Genomic DNA, 20453 nt, shown 5'->3' on the forward strand with positions numbered 1-20453 from the left:
ACCCAGAGAGAAGTACAACCAGGGGCCAAGGGGCCCCTTTTAATCTTGAGACAGCTTGAGATGCAATGGGAAGGTTTGGAATAAATCATATGATTTAACAGGCATCAAGTGGTAACTATACTCTGTGAACCAGTTACTATTCTCAGCTACAGTACTTCATAACTTTTGATCTGGGATCTGGGTGGGGAAGAAACAGTAACACCCTCCTATAAACATCTTGTTTCAGATTATCTAGAAAAGTGACCAGTAATCACCTGTCTTCAGACATTCCCTTAAAGCTGAACTAGGTGTGATGCCTGAGATGTTGCCAATGTTTGATTTTTTTAATTTGATGCCAGGCTGCAGGAATATGCTGGTTGCAAAGGAGTGCCAATATAGGATAGTTTAATATATGTGGAAGGCAAGAAGTCGGGGAAGGCTGCTCTAAATCCTGAAAGCCAATTTTCTGCCCTTGCACTCTCATAAAATCACAGAGTTGGAAGGGGCTATTTAGGACACTGAGTCCAACTTCCTGCTCAGTGCAGGAATCCATATTAACGCATCCCAGGCAGATGGCTCTCTGGCCTCCGACTGAACACATCCAACAAGGGGGACCCACAATCTCTCTGCATGCTTGGTTCCTCTTCAAAACTGTTGTTAGGAAGTTTTTAACAGATTCAGTCAGAACCTGCCCTCCTGTAACTGAAATTGATTACTCCACATCCTGTACTTGGAAAGAAAGAAAACAGATTTTGAACTTCTATGTAACACCTGTTCATTCTTTGAAGAATGCGGTCATTTCTCCCCTTCACCTTGTAGCAATGCTACGAACTATAATGTTGGGAGTTTACACTGAATAGAAAGTTTACACTTCCAGAAAGGTCACTCATTATGGGCAGACAAACAGACATTCCCAACCAGAACAATGTTAACATGATACTGGAAGATGACACCTCCCTCTCTCCCCAGAAAATATTCAGTCTGCTTTGGGAGAATAACAGCAGGTAAGTACAAGTATTACTGGTGTCCATGATGTGAATGGATTAAAGCTGAGAGTATGTCCAGCTGCTGATGTGCTGAGACCTAAAAAGAATGTCCGATGCAGCCAAGATATGAACCTCATGTGGCATCCTTTCAAGTATTTAATGAATGCTATGTTGTTGGTGTCGTTGCTGTTGTTATCAATTAGCTGCCCATCTCAATAACTGGGTGGCGAACAATAATAAAAATAAAGCAAACGCATATACAAAAATTAAAATACACAGCAGCCGAGAAATCCAACCACCATCCACATAGCCAGGAGTTAGGTCCTTTCACACACTTGGGGTCCTGGGCCTCAGCACAGAGCCAGGTCTTTAAGGCCTTACGAAAGGCCAGCAAGGTTGGGGCCAATCAAATCTCTGGAGGCAGAAGGTTCCATAGGGCAGGTGCCAAGGCAGAAAAGGCCCCTCTTCTGGTCCCAGTCAGGTTTTGGTAATACACGCCAGGTCAGCCCTCTCATCCACGAGCAAGTCAAGAATGAGGACGGCCTTATTACTGATCGACCTGGTCTTCAGCAGCAGCCGCCCACAGCTCTGGGCTTGAAGGTCTGTTGACTGGGACCTGGGAATGGGATTGAGGGGCTGGAATGCACCACTGGGACAATATACATGTGGTGCAATCTCCAAGAGTGGCCTGCCCCTGGTCTCCCATCATATCTCCCCTTGTCACTACTGAGATGTTACAGTACCTGCAACCCTCCAGAGACTTCCCCTCTCCCCTGCCTATATTGGCACATGCCCAAGCCTGCAGCACCCACCATACAGTACATACATAACCAACAACCAACCATAAGGACCCCCTAAATCCAGAGGTGCTTCTGCAGAGGCACTCAGCACCGCCAGTTAAACAAGGACCTCCCACCCTACACAAACCCTCACTTCTGTTTTCCACATCTGGAGCTATCTCATCGCGCTTACCTATTGTCAAGTATTAAATGCTGGAAGTCAACAATTGGTGTTAATTTTCCAATTTGGGCAACTTTGGAATATACATATATAGCACCTTGGGGTGGATGGACAGCATTAGGATCTAAATACACTAAAACTCTAGTATCTCTGGAAACAATTACGTCAGTTAAAAAGTTATGGAATAGAATGTCTAATAAAAAAAAAAGGCTCAACCCTTTTTCCCACGCTAAATTGACTTTATGGGGAAACCCAACTTTACAAATTGGGGAAAAGATGGTGATATGGAAAAATTGGATGGAAGTGGGATATTGACTTTGGACCAACTGATAGATGATGAAAATGAAGATGAATTCTTAACATACACCATGTTAAGAGATTAATATCACCTATCAGATATAACCCAATGGCAATATTTACAGCTACAACATTTGTTAACAACATTGTTTGGACCAGCAGCATTTTCAGTTTCTGAGACACCTGAGATACTAGTTAAATCCATGAATCCTTCTTAAATAACTGATTTTTTTTTTTTTGCATTTTTCTTGTCGGCTTTAAACCACTAGTTAGTTTGAAATAGCCTGACTTCATGGTTTGTTTTTTTTTGATAATACACAGCACAACCACTCATAATATGTGCTCTAACCTTTCCTCCTATTAGATTTAGATCCACGATAGCCCAATGCAGTGAGCCGGAAGGAAACAACTCTAGAAGGATCCCCTGAAATCCATGTGGCTCCTATCCTGCTGGCATTCCATAAAGCCTTGAAGATCAGACCTTGGGTTAAGATGGATGGAGCCCCTTGTTGGATGTATTTTTGTCTATGTTTCTGCACAGAGCGACTGGATCCCATTTTGTTTAGTACAGTACTGTGTTTTTATGGTTGATTATATTGTGAGCTGCCCAGAATTGATTTGGAGTTGGCAGCAGCTAAATTGAATTAAATAATACATCAATCACATTAAGGCTTAGCTTATTATGTGAGTCCACCCAATGGCTTCTTTTGAGTATGTGTAAATACTAAATCAAACTATGACACAGTAACCCTATAGGAATGAATTTGGGTAAAGCTTTGGCTTCATTCTTGCTTGGCTCCAGTCTTGCTTACCTCCTACTAATGCCCAAGGGGAGAAAACTGGAAGTTTTTACTACTGTTTTCAATTGAGTGATCTACTAGATTCAGTCTGACTGAGGATAATAGTCAGTCTTAACTATGATTGGGAAGATAAGCTCATAATTAACCATGGTTTGGTATGTTTGTCTCCTAATTCTTAATTAGTACTAGTCCCAAGCTGACTGGAATCAAATATAGAGTATAACCACAGTCGATTGAAAATGGAAATGAAATCTTCCAATTTCATCAGGGATGGGCTAGAAAGGAAAAGGTGGAGGAGAGCACAGCACAGCAATTTGTAACACTGACATCATAATTTAGTATTATATGTGAACCAGGCCACTGTTCAGTACACCAAACTTGCAACTACTACAATTCACACAATTGCTTCTAATCTTTTCTAACCTACCAAATGCTGCATTTGCTTTTTGAACAGGCAGGACTAGGAACATCAATCCCTACCATGGCCTGTCTCTCCTGCCCTCAAAGCATTTTATTTTTCCTCCCTCAGCAACCCTCATCCCCTTTACAGGACCTCTTTACAGCACCGAAGAGAATGAAAACAGGAAATGCCTTCAGACTATTTTGGCCAGCGCGATCTCTTTCATTTTTTGTTTTTGAACTAAAAATTGAATGTAAGAGTTTTCAGTTTAGTCCAAGAAGGAAACTGGAAAGAGAGTGCAAAGGAACTTTAGATGAGTGATAAATAATTTTTCTTTTCCATCAAAGAAAAAAAAAAATTACACAATCTGAATCCATACATGGACTTGGATGCTCTCCAAGATGTGAGTATCAGGATTGTGCCTGTGTGTGTGTGTCTCTCTCAACACTTGCAGAGGTTGCCTTGTGATTTTAGACCAGCTTTCCCCAAACTGGCACATGCACGTGTGCAGAGATTACAACGCCCAGCAGAGCCCCTGCCTGGGAATTCTGGGAGTTAAACATCACTGTTTCTGGAGAGTGCCCTCTTGGGAAAGATTAAAGACTGGATAGTTTTCAACAACTGCCAGCCAGATGCTCCCAAGGAGATAGTATCATGGATGCATGTTTCCTTTTTTGTTTGCCCCAACACTGACATTTGCAAGATATACTACACTTCGATCTGTAAGTTTATAAAACAGGCAATTTTATTTAGCTAATGTGGCTGGACACCTCTTGGCAGAGTTCTTTGCACGGGCCTGTATAAATCCTTTCTTAAGTCATCAAAATTAGTGATCATCACTACACCTTGTGGCAGCAAAACCTGTTAACGTAGTTCCACACAATTTTTATTTATTTTATTTTATGCTGTGGAACTTTCTCCCTGAGGTAAGGTTGGCCTCATCACTTCTGAAGGTCCCTCAAGACTTGGTTATGCCAGCAGGCCTGGAGACCCCAGGGGACAGGTGAACTAGTGAGGTGACTCCATTTATTATTAACATCCTTTTGTTTACTCTTTTATGTTTGTTTGTTTTTAGCTGTTTTATAGTTTTAATGTTTTTAAAATAATTAATAATGATAATAGTTTTGGGTATTATTGTTTTAGTTTTGTTGTACGCCACCCAGAATTGCTTGTTTTGCAAGATGGGCAGCTATATTAAATAGATAGATAGATAGATAGATAGATAGATAGATAGATAGATAGATAGATAGATAGATAGATAGATAGATAGATAGATAGATAGATAAAAGGTAAAGGTTTCCCTTGACGTAAAGTCCAGTCGAGTCCGACTCTAGGGGGCGGTGCTCATCTCCGTTTCTAAGCCTTGGAGCCGGCGTTGTCCATAGGACACTTACATTTGCATGTTTTCGAACTGCTAGGTGAGCAGGAGCTGGGATTAACAACAGGAGCTCACCCCGCCGCGCGGTTTCGAACTGCCGACCTTCCGATCAACAGCTCAGCGGTTTAACCCGCAGCGCCACCGCGTCCCATCAGATAGATAGATAGATAGATAGAATGTTTCTGTTCAGTCACAGAAAATCCCAAGAGGTCAGTGACAACATTGGACAAATCTGTACTGAGGGTGGATCCAGCCACCTCACTTTTGAAATAGTTCCCTGTAGTTTGCACTAACTCTTTCTACCTCATTTTATGTCAGGCTAGTGGCTTTGAGGAACTACCCACGACTTGACGGATACACACCTGTCTTCCTTGCTTTAAGATGGTGGGATTGGCAGCTCCATTGCGCTGGCCGGCTCCTAGGAGGCCACTGGGACCCAAAAGCCCCAGCCGCGTGGGGGGGAGATTCCGGGAGGGAATTTGGAACTGGCGTAGGTTTCTTCTGCCCATTCCTGCACCTGCAGATCCAGCTGTTGGTAAGGAGTTTGACTGGCCAAAACCTCGGCTGAGAAAACAAGATCCGACAAATCCAACCCAATGCAATTCACCTCCTATATTATAAACCCCACACAGACCCCTCACTCTTTAGGATATATATTAAATCAGTTAATCTTGAAAGTGCCACAATCTCCCTCTTTCTGTCACCAGAGCCTTGAAGCTGAAGACCTTGCACATTGTCTTGTTTAAAACTAAGGACATTGCAAATTCACTTTAAAATATTGTAATTAAATAATGGTTCACAGAATTACAGAATTGTGCTGAAATGACTGAAATAAATCACTGCAAATCATTTAATTGGAACTAAAACCATGCGCCTGTCAAGAATCTGGAAATTAGTAATTTTGTAGGTGTGATTTCTTCCAACTCTCACCCCAAGTCTATCACTTGCTCACAAATCGATCAACCCACCATATTTTCCAGGCACAGTGGAAGCGTAAAAGTTGCTAGGCTGGATTGGGCTTGTTCCTGGGCAACCACGAGCCCCAGTTTTCTCTCCTAGACTTGAGGGGTGTGCCTCCCACCCACCGGCTCTCTAGGCCTAGTTCCACGGCACTAACAGTCATACACTCTCTGCAGCATTGGCACTCCCACAAGTTGAATCCGTGGATGAAGCCCCAATCTTACGTTCTTTGCTGCCGGTATCCCGAGAGATCTAAGATGGATTTGCGAGGGAAAGACCTGAATAGTTTTTGCACCTGCTGTTTCCATGACAACAGTCTTTTCTTCTGTGTCTCTGTAAATGCCTGCCCAAGACAGGGAGTTATGGGGGGGGAGGGAAGGGAAAAGGGGGTAAACATACAAAATAGAATAATGATTAGAAGAAAAAGTCACAAGTGATCATCATCATCATCGGCTTGTTAGTAAAACATCTCACTAATGAGTGGAACGCAGTACCTTGTTAAAAGCAACCACTGTACTCAAGTGGCAAGTTTTACATTCTAAGTCTGAAATCTGTATTTTTCAGTAAAACTAATTACGCTTTGGAGAAAGACAAATTGAGCCACAGACATTTCTCCAAATGAGGATCACTGAAGGGAATCCCCACATGCTGAGGCTGTGAATTGCACTGATCTTGTGATCCTCACGTCATTCTATGGAGGGGCTGTGAAACAGCTTCTCCCCAAGTTTCTGACACCATTACTGCTCTTTCCATATGCCAGTTGCCAAGCACTAGTTCATGTGGATTTGATAGAAGCAAAACTCTTTACGGTTCTCACAGGATCAACATTTCAGACACACTGGTCTCACATATTGCACTAAGCCATAATGTTGATTGCCTCTATTTGGCTTAGCATGATTAAGAAGCTGGAAGGCATACTTTAGGCCACAGAGTTCAATCCCTATTCAGTGCAGGAATCCAGATTCAAGCACTTCCAACAGATGGCGGGATGTGCCATCAAGTCAGTGTCAACCGCTAACAACCACACAGATTGATCTGTCCCAAGCTTGACCCTTCAGGTCTTCCAACGGTGCACCCATTGCCACTGCATTTGAGTCCATCCACTTGGTGCTGGTCATCTTCTTCTTCTCTTTCTTTCCGTCTTTCCCATGTTACAAACTGCTCAAGAAAGCTAGGTCTTCACATAATGGGTCCAAATTATGATAGTTTGACCCTGGTCATTTTGCCTCAAGCAAGTACTCTGGATTGATTTGTTCTATGATCCCTTTGTTTGTTTTCTAAGTTATTGATGGTATTCTCAGGAATACCATCAAATACCTTTTCTAACACCAACGTTCAAAAGCATTAATACTCTTTCTATCCTGCTTCTTTAAAGTCCAACTTTAGAGGACAATTAGATGTTCTGGGATTCCCATTTTCCTAAGGGCATTTCACAGCTTGACATGGTCAACACAATCAAAGGCTTTTCTATAATATTGACTTTTTCTGGTATTCTTTGCTTTTCTCATTTATTTATTTAATTTTATTTTCTATCCTGCCTTTATTATTTTTATAAAGAACTCAAGGTGGCGAACATACCTAATACTCCTTCCCTCTCCTATTTTCCCTACAACCACCACCTTATGAGGTGGGTTGGGCTGAGAAAGAGGGACTGGCCCAAAGTCACCCAGCCAGCTTTCATGCCTAAGGCGGGACTAGAACTCTTAGTCTGCTGATTTCTAGCCCGTTGCCTTAATCACTAGACCAAACTGGCTCATTTATCCAGTATGCATCAACAATACTTTTCATGTTCCTTGGCATTTTCTAAAACCAATTTGAACATCTGGCATCTCCCCTTCCATGTAGGATTCCAATCTATGTTGGATGATCCTATGCATTATTTTGCTAGCATATGAAATTAAGGACATTATACAATAGTTTGCACACACTGTTTAAGTCTCCTGTGTTATTGGTATTTAGACTGACCTCTTCCAGTATGTTGGCCACTGTGTTATTGTTTGGATCTGCTAACATTGTTTGGTTAGAATCTTTACCAATTCTTCTTCTTCTGTTGCTTGCCATATTTCTGTAAATATTTCGTCAATTCCTGTAGCCTTCTGACTTGGTAATGACCAGAGTGCTGATCTAACTTCATCTTACTGTACTAGAGATTCTTATAAATAGGGATGATCTTCTAAGATATCTTGGATGTTGACATCTCTATTGTACAGAATTTTTGCATACTCTGTCCATCTTTGTTTGATCTTGGAATCAGTTACTATCTGTCCACTGGTGTCTTTTAGCAAACCAAGGCAAGACTGGAACCTCTAACTTTGGGGATCTTTTGGAAGACTCCTTGTTTTTCTGTGTCTGTTTTCAACTTTGATGTCTTTACAGATTTCATTGTAATATTGTTTCTTGTCTCTTTTAATAGCTCTCTGAAATTCTTTGTTACATTCCTTCCTGCAGTTTTTGTCTTTCTTGGCTGTGGCTTCTCTTCTTGGCAATTTCCACTGTTTGTTCTAACATCCAGTTTGCTTTCTTCTGTTTCTTGATCTTTGGCAGTTTCTGTTCACATTTATCCTTAACAACATCTTAGATTTTATTCCACAGTTTCTCTGATTCTCTATCAATGATTCAAGAATTCAAAGCAATTCCCAATGTTCTCCTTCAAAATGGTGGATATATGCTCAAGATATATTCTGGAAACTAGTTGACTTCCATTTTAGCTTGACTTGGAACTTGCACATGAGCAACGTGTGATCTGTTCCAGTCATCCCCTGGCCATATCTTTACTATTATAAGTGAGCTCTTCCACTTACTTGTACCAATAATATAATCAATTTAATTTCTGTGTATTCCATGTATTGTTCATGTCCATGTATTGGTTGTTTGAAGACTGGGTTAGCAATCAGAATAACTGATTGGCAGAAACTGCTAAGCTGTTCTCCTGCTTCATTTCTGTGCCAACAATGTTTTCTTCCTTACTACTTCCAACTTTAGCAGTGCACTCTTCAACCACAAGCAGCACATTTTGCTTGCATGTTTTGTCCATTTCATATTGAATTGCTCTTATTGTTAGAAAATACTTTTTTCTAACATTCAACTGGAACCTGCCTTCCTATAACTTAAATCCATTATTCCATCTCTTGCATTCTAGAATGAGAGAGCAAATCTTTGCCTTCTTCTATGACACCATTTCAGTTATTTGAAGAGTGCTATCATCTCCCTCATTCAATCTTCCCTTCCCAAAGCTAAACATCCTCAGCTCCTTCAATCTGTCTTCATAGGACTTAGTCTCTAATCCTTTTGATCATCCTTGCTGCCTTTTGCTGAATTTGTTCACCGTCTCTGAACCTTTTTTAGGTTTAGTTAAGAAATTATGGTTAAACAAACCATAGCTTAGTGCAGTGTGGGAACTCACTGGATCCTTTATAAATAGGAAAGGGCCAGGTGGAATAAACATTGTTACACTATTGTAAAAGGACAGGCTTAGTTTGCAAACATTTGTGGGGAAAATAAAAGTAGCACTTCATGAGAGATTGGACTGAAACAAATGAGTTTCCTTAATAGTCAGCTCCAGCTATATTTAAAATATGAGCCTGGGCAAAGATGATAGCAGATGATAGTATGATCCATTTGCTCTTAAAAAAAGAAAAAGAAAAGTGAAATGAGATGAGATGAGATGAGATGAGATGAGATGAGATGCTGATAAGCAGGCTAAGGTTAACCAGTTGTCTGGTCACTTGGTCTACTCCAGATGTTATGGAATCTCTCTTCAATGCCACATGGCTATAAATGCTAATGCTACTTGATAAATATAAAACATCAAAAGTTTGGACAAAGTTTTGAAGTTTTCTGGAAGCCAGAAGCCAGTCACAGCAAGCTATGTGTAGTTCAGAAATGCCAAAATAGGAGAAGAGAAGTTGCACCAGACAGGGGTGAGGAAGTGTTTCTGCCCAAGAGTGACCACAGGCAAAGATCAGGGCAACAACATTTTGACCTATGAAAGATTATTATTAACTGAGGGGAAGAGAAAAGACTCCAGAATATTTATAGCCATATAAGGAAAATGTTTGCTAATTGTTATTGCAAATTAATAATGGTTATACCCAAAGGTGTTTGTTTCACTAGTCTGCTTATTATAAAGCAGAAGCTTAACAGAGAAGCAAAGCACTAAAAAGGATCCTTAGAAATCATCTACTCCATTTCCTCACTTAATATGGGTGCCTCATTTAATACTGTTTCTACAATGATTGGCAATGGGTTTTCATTGATTTATATCAGAGTCCTCCCAACGTTATCTGGCTGGGCAGGAACTGAACTTGGGACTTCTTTATCCAGGGCAGAAACTCCGTCACTAAGCCACACCCATGCCAATATTAGTGCTAGAAATAGTCATATTTGCATATCTAGGAAATCCAGCAGGTCTCTTTAAGAATTGGGAAGAGAACAAGTTTGCCAACCCATCTATCTCCCTTCCTTCAGCCCCCCTACAATGACTCACCTCATGAATTAGGCATTTGTCTATGAGTTGCAGATAGGAGCTTATATTCTCCTCATCAGGTCTGGAGACAAGGAGCTGGGTGCAAACTGCAGATAACAACAACAACAACATCATCATCATCATCATCATCATCATCCAAAAACTTTAAGATTAATGAGAATTTTACAAGTCTTTTGAAGAATGAACTCAAACTGCCCTCATTGTGGTGACCTGAAAAGAATTGCCATCAATGGAACAGCTGTCAATAACAAACGTACACACACACAGGCTGGATTCCATTCATGCCTTCTTCTATTTTGTTCTATCCTTTACTTTCTGTTACTGTGGCGTCAATCTGGAATTATTCCATGTAGGTCTATTTATAAAAAGGAAGCAGCTGGGCTTCCTGCTTCTCCAGCTCCAATATGGAAAAGCCACATGAAGGACTTTGAGTGGATGGGACAGACATGGAATAATGTAACCTAATCACTGCCATCAGGGGGCAGGTATGAGCATAATATGCTGCTTCATACTGAGTCAGATTCTGAATCCATAGAGGGCTAATCTTGATATCTGGATTAGTCTTCCGCAACACAGTACCCTTTAGATGTGTTAGACTACAAGTCCAACCATCCCCAGCTAGCAAAGCCATGGGGCAAACTGACCAAGAATCATAGGAGCTGTAATCCAGCACATCTTGATGGCAGAGCTGCTTTAAAGTCCTAAAAGTCTTTTGCAGATGGGCCACCTAATATTTGTCAACAAAGGCATTAAGGTCTGATTGTCAAAGACTCTGCATTTTATGTTTGCCTCTGCTACAGTCCTTGCATCTCTAGGGATGCTGAAGCCCATGGGCCCAATTAGACCAGCTTTCTTCCTCCAGGCTCCCCCCATCTTTTGGCCTGATAAGTCAGCATGATAGGACAGCAAAAGGCAAAAATGGTGCTGCTTTGTTTCATTGCATGCATAGCCAGAATAATTTTTCTGGAGATTTTAGAAGTCCATCCGGCACTTCTTGATCTTTTAAATGTATTGACCTATTGTTTCTAATGGACCATCAGGGCTACCTGAAATTTATGTTTGAGAGTAGCTATCCAAATGCCCTGGTTGGACTGCACTTGGAGTTTAATATCTAGTTCTGGGCATTGCACTTAAAAGGGCCACAAAAGCTGGAACAGATTCAGCTACCAGGGCGATAGAAACCAAGCCCTGTGAGGAACAGTCAAAGAAGCTGGGCAATTTAGCTTGCAAAGGTCTACAGATATCTAAAAAGCTGTCACATGCAAGAAAGGGCAGATTTATTCTTTGTTGAAACCAAGGACAGAAACTGAGTTGAAATCAAAACAAAGGAGATGCGTATTAGGAGGTAATTCCTGACTGTAAGAGCTAAAAAGCAGCAGAGAATAGTCTCCCTAGAAAAATGGTGGACTCCCCCTCCTTGGATGTCTTCAAAAAGGGGCTGAATGGCCACCCGTCACAGATGGTTTAGTAGGTCCATGCACTGCAGTCAATGGGACTGGATGACCATGAGGGGAAAGGCTGTTCCAATGCAATACATTCTGTGATTCTACGGAAGATTCTGCTGTCTGAGAATCTGATCCTGAGACTGTATGCAAAACATATGCTCTACATTTTGAATTCAAACAACTCTAAACACAGCTGAATTTAGAGTCAATTTTAGTTGTAAATGCCGGCCTGCCCTGGACTGATGCTTTGCTGCCTCTATTGAATGCTGCTGTTGCTGCAACCATGGAGGGAGGCAAGATCAATGTGAAATCTTTACTACAGTTTGATCAGTAGTGAATACGAATCATGCCAAATGCCTTTTGGATACAGGTAGTCCTCGACTTACGACTATTTGTTTAGTGACTGTGAAGTTATGATGGCACTGAAAAAAGTGACTTATGACCGGTCCTCACACTTACAACCCTCGCAGTGTCCCCACAGTCACGTGATCAATATGTGAGTGCTTGGCCACTGGCATGTATTTATGATGGTTGCAGCGTCCTGGGGTCATGTGATCGCCATTTACAACCTTCTCAGCCGGCTTCTGACAAGCAAAATCAATGGGGAACTGCATGATTCACTTAACGACTGCCACAAAAAATGTCATAAAATTGGATGTGATCACGTGATGCCTCGCTTAACAACCACACCACTTAATGATGAATTTTCTGGTCCCTATTGTGGCTGTAAATTGAGGACTACCTGGTGTGGACAGAACGAGGAGCAGAAAAAGGAAGAAAAGGAGGAGAGAGAGAAATGGCAATGTTCAGATACAGGCAAACAGAATGACAGTACAGTAAAAGAATATGCAAAACAAAATACAAAAATAAAAATTGGATCCAATATTTAAACTTACTGGTATTAAAGTTGTTAACTGGATCTGAGGAGGAGGGGAATTACCAACTATATAATTCTATTAGATCAAGGTTTTTCAAGTGAAGGACCATCCTTACTTCTGTATGGAGTGCTGCACTCCAAAAAATAATTGAGACCAGGAAGAAAGAAATGGAAGAAGCCCTCACAAAAACTTAATTTAATTTACAATTAAATTTAATTCAAGTTGAATGGGTCACAACAGATGGCAGCACTTAGCTGACCTTGAGTGATATGGAAAGAATTGAGCAGGGATGGACTCCTTTATCCTTGGATGGGAGCACACCAGGGAATCCTAAATTGCTAGGCTAGATTGTCAATTTTTTTAAAAAAAAAATCCCAGCAAGTCAGTTCTGGGCAATACGAGAAGAGGTTCTCAAACCTTGTGGTAAAGTGTGCACATCCACTATGGGGGATCAAGGGGGGGGAAAATGGTGGTTGTACCCACTATTTTGTCCTGTTGGTCTTCCCATAGTAGATGCTCCTGGGTTGGCTGGTTGGCTGCATGTAATTCTGGAAACGCAGGTTGAGCACTTCTGCATCAGATCCTCATCACTCTGTTCTCTGAATCGTGCTAAGGCCTTGGGGACAGCATGACTGTGGAGCCACCTTTTTGGTTTTGCTTTGTTTGTTCCGGTTCTCTGTACTTTGCTCTTTCAGTTGGTAGCATTTTCCTTTTAATAAGTTGGTTTTTAGTTGTAAGCTGTCCAGAGTCACTTGAGTCAGGCAGCCTACACATTAATTAATCTGGAACAAACTGGCTAATGAGCAATGATAGTTATGACATGGAGCAAAACATCTTACAGCAGGCAAAACTGGACAGTGAATAAAAAGTAAACCTGCTGCTCACCTTTCCCCATCACTTTAGTAAAGTGTCCTGGGATGTCCCCTTCTGGCAAAGGGGCCCCTCCAGATTCTCCCTCACAACCTGGTAAGGTGTGATGCTGTATCCCTCCTGAGGCAGAGTCCTTGCAATCTGGCCCTGGGTTGTCTGAGCCAATCAGAGAAGTTGGTCGATGCAGCTGAGAATCCCGGCTGTGCTCATCCACCATCAGGTTCCGAGAAGAGTATGCTTTGATTGGGGTAAGGATCATTTGGTGAAGCTCCTGCAGCGGGAGGCGCAGATTGCCTCCTTCTAGAATATCCTGTGGGTAGCAAAACACACCCACCCATGAGCATCTCAAATCCTGAAGCACACTATCATGTCGTAGTTTTGAGCCAAGCATGAGTATCAATGAAATATCAGTAAAACTCATTTTCTTGCATAAGATAAACCAGAAAGGCAAACCAAAGAAGAAACCTAATGGATGTTTAGCATCTGACAAGTCAGCATAATATAAGACACTAAAATGTTGATTTAGTTTTGGTTCATATGTTGCAACAAACCACAACTTGCTTAATCATGGTTTGCAAAATAAATCAAAACTGGTTCGGTTCAATGCTAAACCATAAATACTTGTTATTAAACAACGATCACTGAGTTTACACACGCAGCTAAGTCAAAACTATAACCAACGCATTGTGTGTTGTACAAATACAGTCTTAATTCTGTGAAATCTGTGTTCAAATCCTTGCTCCACCATTGTTGTTGTTGTTTATTCGTTTAGTCGCTTCCGACTCTTCGTGACTTCATGGACCAGCGCACGCCAGAGCTTCCTGTCGGTCGTCAACACCCCCAGCTCCCCCAGGGACGAGTCCGTCACCTCTAGAATATCATCCATCCACCTTGCCCTTGGTCGGCCCCTCTTCCTTTTGCCTTCCACTCTCCCTAGCATCAGCATCTTCTCCAGGGTGTCCTGTCTTCTCATTATGTGGCCAAAGTATTTCAGTTTGGCCTTTAATATCATTCCCTCAAGTGAGTAAGTTGATGTGGGGATTGATGAAATTCAACCCAAATTAACCATCCCTAACAGACGGCTGTCCAGCCTGTGCTTGACCACATCTAATGAAAAGGAGCTCACTACCTCCATCAGAAATTTGTAATCTTACTCTTACTGTAAGGAAGATTTTCCTAATGTTCAATAAGAATTAATTTTGAAACACTTTACATGCTGAATTGCAATCTAGAAATTCTTAAGTCATTTTTGTTAGGAAGCTTGAAGATAGTGTTTTAAATAATGGGAACTCATCATTTTCGTACAGTTGTAGTTCCCAACCTCTACTGGGAGAAACCATGATGTTGGACCCCCTGTAAGAGTATAAGATCAAAGGTTCATCTACATCAACATCAACATATTTCCAGCTTGGCCAACTTCCATGTAAATAGGGAAAAAAAGTGATGGATTTTTCCTGTTTTCTGTCTCTGTATTCAGAGCTAAGTCCTTGGACATGGAAACTTCATTCCAGTATCAGAGCTAATAAAATAAAATTATTTAATTTAATAATATTAAGCCTATCCCCCAGCTTGAAATATTTTGTCTTGAGAGAAGCAAAAGTACTTCAAAGACTCTGAAGTAGCCTGCTCTGTTACTGCTACCTTTCTCTTTAGAAAATCTTAGCAAGCAGACCTGTTTCTTATCTACAGCGCTAAACATTTCTGTAACCTACAACACTGCACCATTCACGCTATTCCATTTATTCCTCAGTTTTTCATGATGTGAGTATTCATGACAAAGAAGCTGAAGCTACAATGCTTGCTTATAAACTAACTATACAATGAGGGCATCTACTGTGATTTAGATCAAAAGTAGGAACATGATTTCAATGGGTACAAAGTGAGGCCCCTGCTGCATCCACATAATATAACATGCCAAAGGCATGTAAGATATTGTGTGAAAAAACTGACATTTCATGAAATCTAGCGCAAAACTGCTAAAAAACTCAAGATGTCACAGAAACACTAGCAAGATTTTGAACATGTCACACAATATTGTGTCTGTTTCCGATAATCCCATACAAGTTCTGATGAGGTTTTGATTACTTTGTGTGAGATCTCATGAGAGCGCCACTGTTAGTTTTTAGGTGAAAATAGACATTTTCAGAATTAAGATTACAAACATTTCAAAAGAAAAAAGAGAGAGAAAAAAAGAAAGCTATCTGTGATTGCCTGCTCACGAGTACAGACAGAGTGGGCTGGACGACATGGGAATGCATAATGGCAACCAAGCTCTACCTCTCCCAAACTAGGTGCTCGCATGCTGGAACAAAGCAGGACCACTTTATTGATTTTTCTGTTGGTTTAGTTACAGGGTTTGTATGTCCCTCTAGTCAAAACTGACTCTGAATAGCTTACTTACCTTGTTTACACAAATAAAGTTGAACTGTATAATTAAAAATACCAATAACAATGTAATACAAAAAACAGTCCTGGGGACAAACAGAACTCCACTTTCAATAATCTCCAGATTACAGGAAGGAGCAGCTCTTAACTTTCCCACCCTCAAGGCCTGTTGATAAGTGATTTTGATGGCCTTCTTGAAATTCAGCAGGGCAAGTAGGAGCCATCGGATGTTGGGGAGAAAAGAAGCAAGTGAACAGGTCCAACTTGAAAGCAGGCAAGAGACTGCAAAGGACTCCTGATCTAAGGCAGATGTGGTGTGCAATGGAATCACCTGATACTGTATTTTGTCATCATGACAGCCTTACACGATCTGAAGCTCTCACAATGTGGATGCTTCAGATAGCCTCACCCTACCCCATCCCTCCAATGATATCACATGTCTACATGTTCAGTGGAGATATCTGTAGAAGAAAAGCAATGCATGTACATGCACAGCTGTACACAAATTGGCTTTCACATGAGCCAGGTCTTTGCAGTATCAAGACTCTGGTCATATAGAAGCCAATGTGTGTACAGTTGTGTGCATGAAAACTTTCTTCCCAGTGACAGTTGCACTGAATGCTTATCTGCCTTCAAGAAGCTGCTGTACTCTGAATGGTGTTGGAAGGGCAGGGAATACCCACAGCACTCATCTGATCTATACTTCAAATAACACAATACTTCATTTCTCATCCCCAGAAATCAAAAAATGTTTAACTGCTTCAGGACTGATGCAAGAGAGTTTGTCTTCACACACAACAAAATTAAATTTTGGAATTTGGAAATCTGATGTCTTTAATAAGACTTAGAGACACCAATGGAGGGCAAGCTTTCGATGGCTGTTATTCATGCCGGCTTCACATTCCTTTCAAGATTGCTTTTTAAAGCTCTTTTTTAAACCTTCCCAAAGAAACAAGAAACCAAAAAGACATCTCTAGAGATGAATGCAAGAGAAAGGAAACCCAGCATTTTATAGCATTGTAATGTGTTTATTTAAAATATCTGTATCTTACTTTGCTGCTAAAAGGTATTCAAAGTGGTTAGCAAAATAACATCACAGTTACAATATTAAAATTGCAGCTATAATGGCAGTGTTTATACAACACACCAGCCTATAGTTAATATAACCATTTTGTTGAACTAATCCAATAGTTTGGGTTTATGGAACACATTAAACTGTGAACTAACCACAACAGCTGGGTTCACACAACATACTAAGCCACATATTGAGCCAACCACATATTAGCTGAGTATGTTATACAAACCCAGCCTATATTAAAAACAATAGTTTTAACATCCTAGAAATAACAAAAGATCAGTAAACTAAACCAGCAAAAATAATGCCTTAATGTATGTTCAAAAATAGACAAAATTCAGAGGTCGAGAATTTCACAGCACAGGAGCAGCTTATGAAGACAGGCAACCTGGTGTCCTTCAGAAGTTTTGGACTTCAGTTCTCACCTGGTCCAGCCAAACTAGAACATCTGGAGGATATCAAATTGCCTAACCTCGCTCACAGAGAAATATGTGAAAAACCACAAAATTAGCTAACATGCATATCACTGTTCCTCAACCTTGGCAACTTTAAGATGTGTGGACTTCAACTCCCAGAATGCCCCAGCCAGCATGGCTGGCTGGGGAATTCTGGGAGTTGAAGTCCACACATATAGATGTATAAGTCACAATAATGGCCTAAGAGACTTCATGACACTATGTCCAGTGGATCCAACTACTGTACTGCAGCGTCACCAGTATGGTCCGATGCACAGTGGGAACATCGCCTCCCTTCGCCATCGGTGTCGGAGTACATCAAGGATCGGCGCTTTTGCCCTTATTATTCGTCCTCTGCATGGACACTGTGACACATGACCTCCAACCACCTCATCCATGGTCACTCCTCTATGCCGACAACATCTTCTTGGTGAATGAACAACGTGCAGACCTCCAAAAGCAAATGCAGCAATGGAATGAATGGCTCAGCGAATTTGGACTTCAACTGAACATCAAGAAAACGCAATATATGGAATGCGGCCCCCAAACTGATGGAACCATCAGCACTGGTGGAGAAGACTTGAAGAAAGTAGAGCAATTCAAGTATCTCGGCTCCCTCATATGCAGTGATGGCGATAGCTTTCCGGATGCCCGCGCCCATGTTAGCGCTACCTGGATGAAGTGGCGCCAGGTGACTGGAGTCCTGTGTGATCGTTGGATGCCCCTACGCCTCAAGTCAAAGATGTACAGAACGGTAGTGCGCCCAGTCACCCTTTACGGATCGGAGTGCTGGCCAGCGACAGCAAAGCACGAGCAGGCCCTGCACGTGATGGAAATGCGAATGTTCCGATGGTGCCTTGGACTAGCGTGATTCGACCACACCATGAACGATGATGTCCGACTGGGAGTCGCGCCAATCGTGGCAAAACTGCAGGAAGGAAGGCTTAGATGGTATGGACACATAATATGTGGCAAAGAAGACTCGGTGGCGAAAACAGCCATGCGCCTGGACCCTGGCGGCCGGTGGCCCCATGGTAGACCCAAGAAACAGTGGATGGACCGCATTAAGGAGGACATAGAATGCTTGAACGCCATCCCTGAAGATGCCTTGGACTGAGCCAAATGGAGACGGATATTCTGACAAGCGGACCCTGCCATATCGCGGGAAAAACTCTAAGAAGACTTCATGACACTCTTAGTGCCTCTATAAATCCAACTTACATATGCATTTATTTGCAGGAAAGTAGTATTGTTTTAATGCAGTTTAAATAAAGTGGAGGACAACCTAGAGATCTCCAGCCATTTTGGACATTAACACTCACTATGAAAGCATGCTCATGGTTCCGTATCTAAGACCATTAAAGAGGAATTTTATTACATCAAATTCAACAAGAAAAAAGCAGTGTCAAGAGGAGACACTGAAGTTACTCAGAAATTACATTCGATGTCTGCCGTTTTCTGTCTTTTAAAGCTAATATTAAAGCAAGATTCTGGTTTCATTCATTTATTCAGATAATTCTGACTTCATTACCCGCAATATAATACACATTATATGGTAGAGGTGTTAGCCAACCAAACACAGAGACAACCTGCAGAGCAACTGAAAAGGTCCAAGCAGAGAACAGTGGGTAGATGACTATATACTTAACACCTGCTTTTAATTGTGTTTATGCAATACTAGAAGTACAAAAGGCTTATAAGCTCACAAGAGACTAAAGTTCAAATTCTTGCCCAATGCAATTACCTCTCCCAGATCTTTTATGGCCAAGTTTGCATGCCATACTAAATTAGGTTATTCTAAGACCTAGCATGTCATTCAAACCCAGAATCTGAGTACAACTAATTAAGCTGGAGTGCCTTAATCCTACTTTTTTCTCCAAGACTTCTTAGGAGACAGCCACCTAAGCCTCAGTTCCCCATTTCTTCCAGACCTAGAAGAGAGGATTATTTTGAGATTAGTGATCTAGAGCAGTGTTTTTCAACCTTGAAGATGTGTGGACTTCAACTCCCAGAATTCCCTAGCCATCATGGATCTAGAGATACCTCAGCTACCATCTCTTTTTTGAATCCCTCCCCTATAAGAGAGAGGGAGAGAAGGGAGGTGGAGGAAGACAAAGCTCTTTCCCACTTTTATTAGTGATGCCATGATCCAATTAGGCAACCCTGTATTTTTTTATGTCTTTTTTCAAAAATCTGTAAAAAATAAGCATATGCGAACTCTCTGCACTCCAAAAATAATTGGGATACCAGACATGATGGCTGTTCTCAGTCAAACTGGGACCCAAACTTTGTTGGTCATCTGGCACCAGACTAGGTGAAGTGCAACATGCAAATATTTATCTATCTATCTATCTATCTATCTATCTATCTATCTATCTATCTATCTATCAAATTTATTATCACTGCCCATCTCTTCCAAAAATATACTCTATTTATCTCTTTTTTCTTTATTCCTATGGTTAAAAAAAGGTAAAAACTCCTTCAAGAGAAGCCTGTTTCCCAGTGACTACATGGATACATACAGGTGATTTTCTTGGCAACAATACAGAAGAGTTTTTCCATTGCTTTTTTCATGTCCCAATCTACATGCTTTCATATTCATACAACATGTCCCAGTCTAGCTTACTGCCTTAGAATGTACTGCTAGTCTCCCATTCAAGAATTAACCAAGTCTGACCCTGCTTATCTTTGTTTTAGATCAGCCAAGGCTGGGAAGCTGCTGCCACCAAAATCTGCTGCTTCCTTATGTAGACTCCTTTTTGTACCCATCTCAGTTTTATTCCCCTTCTGTTCCATTTCACTTCAGTTAATTTATCTACTGCTTTTGGAGAACATGCTTTCATATTCATACAACATGCTTAACGTGGTCAAGTAAAGACCTAGCAGCTGCAGTCATACAGCCTGGTAATCTTGGTTATCAGTAGCCCTGGTTGAGTGTTCTGTGGCTTGGGTATTGCATGGACTGAAGCTTTCCTCTAGAACTGCATCTCACTCAAGATCTGTGCAGCCTTGATCCTGCTGTCCTACAAGCGAACCTTGAAGACCTGGCTCTTTCTGAGTTGTTTGTTGTTCATTGTTGTGGACCTTCCCACCTGGAGC

The 20453-nt window shown here is 41.3% G+C and overlaps 1 protein-coding gene across 1 annotated transcript in view; it reads right to left on the reverse strand.

Moving 5' to 3' along the window:
* SAMD4A (sterile alpha motif domain containing 4A) overlaps positions 1-20453 on the reverse strand; it is a 137825-nt gene that overhangs the window by 13560 nt on the left and 103812 nt on the right. The window contains exons 7-10 of the mRNA XM_063290516.1: positions 13455-13749; positions 10247-10332; positions 5985-6103; positions 5163-5364 (exon numbers count right to left, since the gene is read on the reverse strand). Of these exons, the coding sequence (XP_063146586.1) occupies positions 5163-5364; positions 5985-6103; positions 10247-10332; positions 13455-13749 (702 nt within the window). The remainder of the gene's footprint in view (positions 1-5162; positions 5365-5984; positions 6104-10246; positions 10333-13454; positions 13750-20453) is intronic.

Source organism: Candoia aspera, chromosome 1, assembly GCF_035149785.1.
Source record: "Candoia aspera isolate rCanAsp1 chromosome 1, rCanAsp1.hap2, whole genome shotgun sequence".
In the NCBI taxonomy this organism is placed as follows: Eukaryota; Metazoa; Chordata; class Lepidosauria; order Squamata; family Boidae; genus Candoia; species Candoia aspera.